This window comes from Vulpes vulpes, chromosome 14, assembly GCF_048418805.1.
Source record: "Vulpes vulpes isolate BD-2025 chromosome 14, VulVul3, whole genome shotgun sequence".
NCBI classification, from domain to species: Eukaryota; Metazoa; Chordata; class Mammalia; order Carnivora; family Canidae; genus Vulpes; species Vulpes vulpes.
In genome coordinates, this window is record NC_132793.1 from 117,780,922 (window position 1) to 117,791,457 (window position 10,536).

General features: G+C 51.6%; 1 protein-coding gene across 1 annotated transcript in view; it reads right to left on the reverse strand.

The window, feature by feature from the left end:
• OTOP1 (otopetrin 1) overlaps positions 1–9,588 on the reverse strand; it is a 35,876-nt gene extending 26,288 nt beyond the window's left edge. The window contains exon 1 of the mRNA XM_026002136.2: positions 9,141–9,588. Within this exon, the coding sequence (XP_025857921.2) occupies positions 9,141–9,588 (448 nt within the window). The remainder of the gene's footprint in view (positions 1–9,140) is intronic.
• Positions 9,589–10,536: the final 948 nt, after the last annotated feature.

Below are 10,536 nucleotides of genomic sequence, written 5' to 3' on the forward strand. Positions count from 1 at the left end.
AAAGTTCCTAATCCTTCTCCTGGGCCAACATTGACGGCCATTCACACGTTCTCTCCCACGAATGGGAGGAAACTGGATCGTGTGTGACATGCATTATGGTGAGAGAAAGAGGACAGACTCATAACACCGAGCTATAACATTACAGCTCCAGTCCAAGAAGCCTCCAGTGAAAAGTAATGCAATCGCCTGGCTCCTTTCCATTGCTCAAAGTCTTATAGAAACAACTCTAAGTCACATTTTTTTTTCCATTCTGGAAAGCCCCCAGTGAAATAAAAAACTCAGTAAGAGCGGAGATTCAATCCCAGGGCTTTGAAATGGTTTGACAAATGCACAGTTCCTTTTGATTACAAAAGAAATAGCAAAATGAGGTGAGGCAGCCTGGCTGGTGTGGCGAGAGCACAGGCTGTAGCTCTGGGGACCCGGGCACTAGTCCAGGCTGTGCCACCGATGGCATGTATGAGTTCAGGCGAGTCACTCCTAGCCTCGGTTTTCCCATCTGGAAGATGAGACTGGTGCCCAGCACTGGTTCTCACACTTGAACATGCATCAGAATCACCTCGAGGGCTTGTTAAAACACAGATGGCGGGTCTCCACCCGCAGAGTTTCTGATTCCATAGGTTTGGGTGGAGCCCCAAAATCTGCATCTCTAACAAGTTCCCAGGCAGGGCTGACACTTGATCTGGGACCCCACCTTGAGAACCACTGGTCTAGAACATCTTGATCACTGATATTTCAAGAGTTATGATAAATATATCATATACCTTCTCATAGTCTTGAAGTCCTTTCTTCCTTTACCCATCCATTTATCTCTACAACAAATATTTTGGGGACTCCTACTATGCATGTGGCATTTTGCCAGGGGCTCAAAGGTAAACAAGACTGGTGGAGAAGCAAAAATACACATGAGTAACACTGCATAAAATTGGGGTGTGCACAAAAATACGGACATGCAAACTGGCACCAGACTTCCCATCTGCAGCACCGGAAACCAGAAACCAGTGGAAGAATAGTGAGAGTCCACTTCAAGAACAGATTGCAGCTCAAGAACCCTATTTCCAGCCAAGATGTCACCTGCTTGTCAGGGCAAAAGACAGAAAGCGATTTATAGATAGGCCAAACATATAATTCCTTCAACAAAGATTCAATGAGCAGTAACTATGGTCCAGCCACTGTCCCAGGCACTGGAGACATAAAAAGTGCAATAAAATGAAGTGTCTGTCCTTGGTGAGTTTAAAATTCTAGTGGGGAAGACAGAGAATCTGCAAATAAATAGTAACCACAGAAGAAGTGTCAGGAAGCACTAAGTGCATGAAGAAAAGTAAATCAGAAAGAGGATTAAAGTCAATGATGGGTAGTCAGGAAGAACTGTCTTAGAAGGTGACAGCTGAACAGAGAACAGGGGGGGGGGAATGTCATCCACACAACTCACCTGACAAAGGACATTAGCCAAACGGCCAATGAACCCAGGGAAGAGTCCTCACAATTGGGGAAGATGAAGAGGAGAGGGACAGTGGTGAACAATAAACTTAGCATCAGACTGGAGAGGATGATGCATTATAATGGAAGGAGGGAGGGAGGGTTTAAAATGACAGGATGGGTGGGTGGATGGGTGGGTGGTTGAATAGTTCAGTAAATAGATAAATAAATTAATAGGAATGAAGACAGGATAAGAGAAATTAAATTCAAATGGATGAAGATAAACCCACTGGAAGGGTGCCTCAGTGTAGGATTTCTTCTGGGGAATAAATAAGAATGGAGTAATATGCATCTGATTGTGGGAATGAAGAGAGGAAAGACAGTCATTAGTTTAGTAGAAAGACACAATAAAATGTTCAAGCACTCCGAAGAGCAAATGTGTGCAAAAGGAAAATGGGGGGAACAATATGTAAAAGAAATCATTATAATCATCATAAAGAAAAACGGGAACAAAGTCAAGTATGTAAATCCTACCAGTGAATGAGAATGATCTAAATCTCCCATTAATTAATCAACAAGTTGGGGGACCAGGGGTCTGCCTTCGACTCAGGTCATGATCTCAGGGTCCTGGGATCGAGCCCCTCATCAGGCTCCCTGCTCCTCCCCCCTGGCTCGTGCACACACCCTCTCTCTCTCAAATAAATAAATAACATCTTTAAAAGATAGTCAACAAAGATGGGAATATTGAATAAAAACAAAACCTAGCTCTTTTATGAATTACGCTTTTCACTTAGTGGCAATGGCAGAAAATCAAAGTATGGACAAAGAGGCAACCTGAAGGGGAAGCAGGAATAGCACTATTGATGTCAGACCATCTGAAATTTAAGTAAAATGGAGTAAATAGGATAAAGAACCCCTTCACCTTTATCATCACACATGAAAAAGAATACATAATGTATGAGGAAGATACAACAGTCCCTTGTGTGCCAAATAAAATAGTTTTATCCTTGTATATTTACCTACTTTATTTTTTTTAAGATTTATTTATTTGAAAGAGAGAGAGGAGGGAGATATCATGCACTCAAGTAGGAGAGGGGCAGAGGGAGAAAGAGAGAGAGAGAATGTCAAGCAGACTCCCTGCTGAGCATGGAGCCCAAAGCACGGCTCTCGATCCCACAATCCTGAGAACACAACCTGAGCTGAAATCAAGAGTTGGACACTTAACTGACTGAGCCACCCAGGCACCCCTAACATGCTACATTAAAGAGATAAAATGGGAAATTCTAGAACTAGACAGATTTGATAGAATGAAACATAAGGAAGGGCACAGAAGTATGAAGTCACACAGCCAATAAAGTTGGTTTTATAATATCCCTTTGTACACCTCCAAAAGAGAATATATAATTTTGGAAGTCAATGGAATATTGACAAAAACCGAGTAAGCTCTAAGAAGACAGTAAGGCTGTAGTGGTAGGAGCTCACTGCCTGGCCTCAGACACTGTTTTCTATCAATTATTAGTTGATGATTTCAGGCAATCACTTAACTTCTCTGAGACTCGGTTTCCTCATCTGTAAAATAATAACAAGACTGCCTCTCTCATAGGGATGCAGAAGAGATTAAATGAGTCACTACATGAAAGGCACCTAGAACAGTGCCTCACACGTAGGAATTCTCTATACAGATGCTATCATCATCATCATCATCATGACAGTCAACCACAAAGAAAAACTTAATGCATTAGAACCATTTAGAAAGTTTCCCAGCCACATAACTTGAGACTAATCCTGTAAGGTCTAGTGTTGGCAGAGGGAGACCCCTCCTCTGTCTTAAGCACCCAAATCCCCCCTACAAGTCTGGAATCTTGAACTGTATGGTCTTGGAGGTAGACATTTCCACAAATCAGTGTACAATCCCCCCTCTTATGCAAGAATGCTTCCCAGTGCATCATGACTAGTGGCCAACAGGTCTGTATCCAGACATGCCCAGGGCTGGGAGGCTCACCATCTCTCAGAGAACATCCTTCCATCACCTGCTGGAGCTTATATTAGAATGTTCTTCCTTACGCTGGACTGCAGTCAGCCTTCTGGAACTGCCATTCTCTTCCCTGGAGATTTTGTCATTATTCTCTCATCCGTCCCTCCGTCCATGCCTTCCCTTGATGATTCAGTAAATGCCAGCTGGCACTTGTTACTTGTTAGGCACTGTGCCGGGAGCTCAGGATATAAGGGGGGGCACATTCAGACAGGGGCTCTACCTCCAAGAGCCCACAGTCTGGCAGCCGATGAAGTGAATAACACAATATCCTGCTTGATTAGTGTTAAGAAGAAAATGTAGGGTGCTAGGAGAACATACAGCCTGGGAGCCACACCTGGTCTGAAAGGATAGGGAAAGGATTCCCTAAATCCCTAAAGAAGTGGCTCTGTTTTCTGGAAACCAAAGGATGGTCTGGGGCTCACAGGAGCGAAGCTGCCTCATTTTCTACCCTGCTACTCCCCTCTCCTCTTGACTCAACAGCCTTTCCTTCCTCCTGGGGTCACCCTTCTGCGGGTGCCCATGCGATGCTCAAAGGGGGCCAAGGCACCCATGTGCAGTCTGACTTCCTTTCCAAACAATGCCAAACCAGCCTCAGCTTTTGGGGCAGCCCTATTATCTTACTGATGCTGAAATCCTGACATTATGTTTCTATTTTCTATTAGACAAAAAAAAAAAAAAATCTCATCAAGAAAATATATCTGTAAGAAAATGCATGCTGTTAGGAAGAGTCCCTCATAGTGACCCCAGGTGGGGTCTTGGGGATCGCTACTCTCTTTCCTGAGGGAAGTGCTCAAAAACCCTGAATGTTGATATGTTCCAGAACTTCACTGGGTGTCACTGTCATGCTCAATTCATGTACTCAGTATATTCTTTTTTCATTTTTTAATGATTTTCAAGGGTTTTTTTTCTGGACCCCAGAAAAAACAAAAGTCCTCTGAGGACCCTCCCCTAAGTCCCCAAGCCTGTACCCCCAGGCTACTCTTCTGCCCCAACCTATCCCCTGCACTTGCACATCAGAATGCTGAATCATTTATCCCACAATAAGACATTTCTCTGACTATGAGCCAGAGGCTTCTAAGCATTTTATATATATAACTCAACAGAGTCTCTTAACAACCCTATGTGATAGGTGGTATCATCAGCCCCATTTTACAGACAAGAAAACTGAGGCAGAAGTAGAGCCTCGTGCTCGGGGAGGGGGGGCATGCTCTTAGCCATCATGCTCTGCGGCCCTCACTGTCTGCATCATCCTCGCCCTCCCCCGCACCCCTCCGTGCAGGGCCATGCCTGATGGTCCTGCCATCCCCAGAGCCCCGCCAGTACTGGGAGCTCGGTCCAGGCTGTCAGGCAAAACCGGATCGACATTTCGGCCCAACCACCACCAAAGTGTCCATGCTGTGCACTTGGCTCCTTTCTCTGTTGCTCTCTGCACGTTCCCAAGATCCTTCCGCTCAATGAAGAAAGCAAAAAAGAAGTAGACTTTTTCCTTCTCTGACACCTGTTGCGATCATGCCATCCGCCCTGAAGCAAGGAGCTCATCCCTCTTCTCTTTCTCACTGTTTGAACATTTCCAGTGATGGGGAGCTCAGCCCTCCTCCTGAAACCCAGCTTCCTGGGCTGGTAAATGGGGCTCATGGCACCCACCTCAAGAGTCACTGTGAAGTTGAAAACATGTGGTATTAAAGCTTGTCACAGAGATGACAGATCACATGATTCCATCCAGAAGAAATGTCTGGACTGGGCAAACCTACAGACAGGAAGTGGACCCGTGATCGCCTAGGGCCAGGGTGGACTTAGAGGTATAGGGGATGACAGCTAAAGGGTACAGGGTGGTACCGTACCCTTTTCGAGATGGTAAAAGTGTTCTCCAATTGACTACAGGGGTGGCTGCACCTACCTGTGGATATACTACAAACCACTGACTCCTGCACTTCAAGTGAGGGAACTGCAGAGCATGTGGACCTTAACTCAGTAAAGTGAAAGAAATCTCTGGGACACACTCTTGCAATCCCTGTGGCAGAGGCAAAAGCCCCAAGAAACAAAAAGTGTGTGCAAGAGGCTCTGGCTGCAGGAGAATAAGGCTGTGAAATTCAGGTGAACAGGCCTCCAGAGGAGGGAGAGCCAGGTGAAGCCCAGACCAGGGCTCACGAGCTTGCACCTGCCCCAAAGTCAACAGGGTGGGCTGGGATCCAATGGGACCCACCCGACAGCCCCTCCTCCGACCAGGTGCTACCCCGTGACAGCATCCAGGATTCTGGGATCCTGGTATCATCCCTGGTGGTTTCTCGGGAGTTCTGGCTGCACTTTCAGACCGTGGGACCCCTGGGTGCCCAGACTGTCGCATCTTTACCATCTTTACGTCCTGTAGCCTCTGCCCCTCCTCTCATCCCCTTTTGTTGCTCTCTGCCACCATCCCCCATGGTACCCTCCCCCTCTTCACACGCACACCAATCTCTTTTATTGACTTTCACTTACTCACAGGTGGGGACAGGCTGTTTCCCAAACCATGCTCATGTTCCCGACCTTTATGTCGACAGCCTGTACAGCCACCACCCTGAGGCTGGCCTTACGTAACAGCTCACCTCTGTGCCTTTACTTCCCGTCCCTTAAGGAACAATGAGCAGCCCATACCCAGGGGTGGCAGGCTAGACAAAGATGTATCATATACATGGGTGCGTCTCATTCTAAGAAAAAGGTATTATGCAAAAATCTGATCTAATAAAAGGAATACATTTGGGAATGATTAATCACAAGCACTTAAAAAAGAATCGCTGTGACAAATAATTGAGACAATGCTTCTGACATACCTGCATTCCGAACTCACTCAATAAACACAGCTATTATTCCTATTGGCGTTATTCCCATAATTTTGTGTTACTAACACTTCTCTGGACTTGAGAAAGAACAGTAACAATAACAAGATCCTACACCGGTAGGGAAGCCACTGTAGTGTTTTAAAGGGACTAGAAACAGAAGAGAAACAGGACCCTGGAAATTCACCGGATGAACCAGCTATTTGCTGGGCTTGCACGTCACCGCTCACACTGGGCTGGCATGAGATCCAGGCTGCTGTCATTCCTTGCAGAAAAAAAAAAATCAGTCTCTTTCCTTAGCAAACAGAGGAGCTGGATGAATAATCCATCATTTCTACTAAATATTTCAATAGGTCCATATTTTTTATTCCAAAGGAAGTGTTCACTTTCTCACACCCAGTATGCGGACCAGAAAGTTTTCTGCTCAAACAAATCCCTCACAGCCCTTACCAAGACCCAAAAACTTTCTCCGGAAAATGTGAATGTCCTGAATCCCACAGCCTGGCTCTTTCTCGGCACCCCAGACCTCCAAAGCTGCCGCAGAAGCCAGGGCAGAGCTAAGTCAAACCTGTCTTTCCAGCTATGATTCCAAGGAAAACCTCACTCCTGGCTGGGGCCGAGGCACTTCCGTTGGCACCCCAAAATTCTTTCCTTTCAGGACAATTAGCCTCTGGCTTCTTTGATTAACTCTCAGCTCATTTACAGGGATCATAGTGCCTTGCAAACTGCATTCACTTGATGCAGCTCTTCCAACCCTTTCCTGAAAAGCAACTGGGAGTCTCATTTTACTGATGAGGAAGCAGGGAACTCAGAAGGTGAAGGTCCTAGAGCTGGAACATGGAGTCAAGCCTTCCAGGCCAGCACTATTTCCATTTTCCACATACCTCATTTGAATGGTTATCAGGATTATCTAAAGAGCCATCATGTACTGAACACCTACTACGTGCTCTCTCTCTCTCTATTGCCACATTTATTCTATCACTTCTTGGTGTCCTATAGACCTCTCAAAAGTAACATGCCCAGAGCAGAAACTTGATTCTGCATCCCCACCCCCACTCATCCCTCTGTCTTCTTAACCTTGGAAAATGGCACCAGCATTCACCCACTGACTCCGATGCCAATGCTTGAAGTCTTCCTGGAGAGAGGGAGAGACAAGGGAAGAGCAGGGAAGGGAAGGGTGGAGGAGGGAAGGGGCAAGGACAGAGGGAGGAGGGAAGGGGAGGAGTGAAGGAGAAAGGAACAAAAGGAGGAAGAGGGAGGAAGGAGGAAGGGAAGAAGGATGGAGGAGGAAGGAAGGGAGAGGGACAGAGAAAGGATCCCCCCACTAGAGGAAAGCATAGGTCAAAAGCCTGTGTATGTATTCTTCAGTCTGTGTAAATCAATATTTTCAAAACAACATTTCAAGCCTATTTGTTTATGTGATATGGCGCTGAATTCCCCACCATTCAGTCACAAAACCATGAGTCTTCCTAAAACAACCATTTTCAGAACAGGAATCTGGGCCAGCCTGGAGCTGTGTCTACTTTTTCCAAAGGCAAGATGAGCTAGACACAGTCCCTGACCCTAAGAAGCCTCAAATTTCAAATCTCATCCAGGTGGCAAGGTTCACATCCAACTAGTCATAACACAAGGTGGAAGTTGGCAAGAAGCAAAACTCTCTCTGCGGAGAGGTGTGGCACCCAGGGCGGAGGGGAGGAGTGGTTCATGCCGGGTGGGGTGGAGAAGATGGCACTGCGGTCACACCTTTGAAGGGATGTGGGTGGCGAGGAACGCATGTGTGCCGGGCGCCCAGCCTGCACCCGGGCAGCAGTCACTGGTCCTACCAAGTGTGGGATTCCCATTCTCCACCTGGTGAAACTCAGAGTGGCCGGATTAAGTCACTGCCCAAAGTCACACAAAGACCAGGAAAGCCGCACTCTAAGGGAGATGGAAATTCAGACCTGTAGACCATTCAGGTAGAGACGGGAGATGTGTCTGGTCCACACGGAGTGAGATGTACCCCTCCTCTCCCAGACAGGGGTTTTCTCCACGCACACTCTCTCCCCCCTCCACTTCCTCCCTCCTCCCTTCACCCTCCACCCTCCACCCTCCTCTCCTTGACTCCAGCACTGTCTGCCTCCCTCTTAAGAGCAGAAGCTCCTTGGGGAGGGGCAACCTTCCTATCTTGACAATGTTTCAGTCTGCTGGGAGTCCATAGCAAGTGCTTCCACCCTGCACCCCAATATTTATCACTTATCCATGACTCTGTCGGACCAGACTGCATGCTCTTGCGTGCTCTTAGCATCTACTCTACCCCAGACCCTGCCGTGGCTCTAGGATTGAGAGAGGGGCATCACAGAGCACCCCCCAGGGTGCTGAGGGGTGGAGGAGTGTGGTCAGAAGCACAAACAGCAGGGGGAATCAGAAAAGCATCACTGGGGTTGGGTGGGGGGGACCCCGTGAGGCCTGAGCCCTGCCTTGGAGAGCAAGGCAAGGGGGAAAGCACTGCGGGGAGGAGGGAACAGAGTATGCAAAGCTATGGAGATGGGAAAACTTGCGTGGGAACTAGAACCTTTCAGACTGGAGCACAGGATGAGGGCAAGGGAAGGATAAAACTGGAGGCCCTCTGGGGACTGATCCTCGAGGGCCGGGAACGCCAGGATAGGGAGCCCCCCCCCCCCCCCCCCCCCGCCCAGGGGTCGGTGGAACCTCGGCAGGAAGTTCAGCCAAGGAGAGAGGCGAACAGGTGCAGCTGTGTGGCTCCCAGGATGAAATGCGCGACGGCAGGAGGCTGCTGCAGCAAACCAGGCTTAACAAAGAAAGGGAGAAGGAAGGGAGGAGGGGCGAGCCAGAAAGGCGTCGGGGACGCGGGGACGCGGGGACGCGGGGACACTCACCGCGGAGCCAGCGCGCGCCGGCGTGCGTGTCCTTGGGGCGGATGAGGCGGCGGTGCGCGGCGCTGCGGCGCACGTACCACAGCATCCAGAGCAGCTGCAGCAGCATGAGCGCCGTGAGCAGGCACAGCAGGTGGCTCTTGCCCACGCCCGAGGCGTGCACCGCCCAGGCCAGCAGGAGCAGCAGCCCCGCCACGAACACGATGAGCCCGTACTGGCTGCTCAGCGCCTCGGCCAGCTTCTGCGGGACGCCGGCCCGGACCGCGCCCCGCCGCCCGCGCGGGGGCTCCGGGGGCTCCGGGGGCTCCGGGGGCTCCGGGGGCTCCGGGCGCCCCGCGGACCCCCGGGCCGGGAGGCGGGGCGATGGGCGGGTCGCGGGCCCCGCAGACACCCTGGCCGGGGCGCTCCGGGCCGCCCGGGGAGAGGGAGGCGCCCCCTGGCCCTCGGGCATCGTGGAGTGACCCGCGCGGGGTCTGGGTCCGCGAGCGGCTGCCCGGCCGCGGCCCCGGCCCCGGCCCCCAGCCCCCGCCCCCCGCCCCCGCCCCGATCCCCTCCCCTGCGACACCTGCGCTCCCCGCTTCTGCCCCTCCGCCCTCCGTCCAGGTGCGCACCCGGCCCCCGTACCCGGGCTGCCCCCCGCTTCCTCCCCGAGCTCCAGGATGCGCCCCGCGCACTTCCCCCGACCCCGCGACGGCCGCGGGGGTCGCGCTCCCGCCCGCCCCGCGGTCCACGCGGGCCTCCCCGCCCCCCGCGCCCGGGACCCAGGCCAGCGCCCCGCCCCCGACCACGGCCTCCGCTCGCACTCCGGGCCCCCCGGGTCCGCGGCGCCCGCCCAGCCCTGCCCCGCCCGGCCCTGCCCGGCCCTGGCTTGGCGGGACTCTGGCTGGCGGCTCCCGGGGCGGGGTGAGGGCGAGGGGTCACCCTGAGCCGCGGTCCAGCGGGGCGCCCGGGGGTCCGCAGTGCGAGCCCTGCTCAAGCTGCCCCAGGGCGCTGCGGCGCGCACCCCCGAGGTCTAGGGGAGCCTGAGAGCGCCCGCGAGGGAGTCCTGCCGGCCGGCCTCCACCCTGCGCATCGCCGCGGTGTGTTTCATCTGTGCGGGTCTCTCTGGGTCTGGCTGGCTGGCTTCGGGGTGTGTCTGCTTAGGGCAGGGAGGGGAAGGTGTCACAGCGCTCGTCCCTGCATCCGTGAAAAGGAGGAGGGGGTGTCTTGGTGATTGTGTCTGTGTCTGTCCGTCTAGTGTACCCGTGTGTCTGCCAGGAGATGCCCAGATGGGGACAAGACAGGAGCCACTTCCCAATAAAACAGATCGCCCCTCCCTCTTCTGAGAGAACCAGGAGCTGCTTCTGCACTGAGCAGTGCTGGGAGTGGGGGCTGCCAGGAGCCCCTGGAACCATGGAGG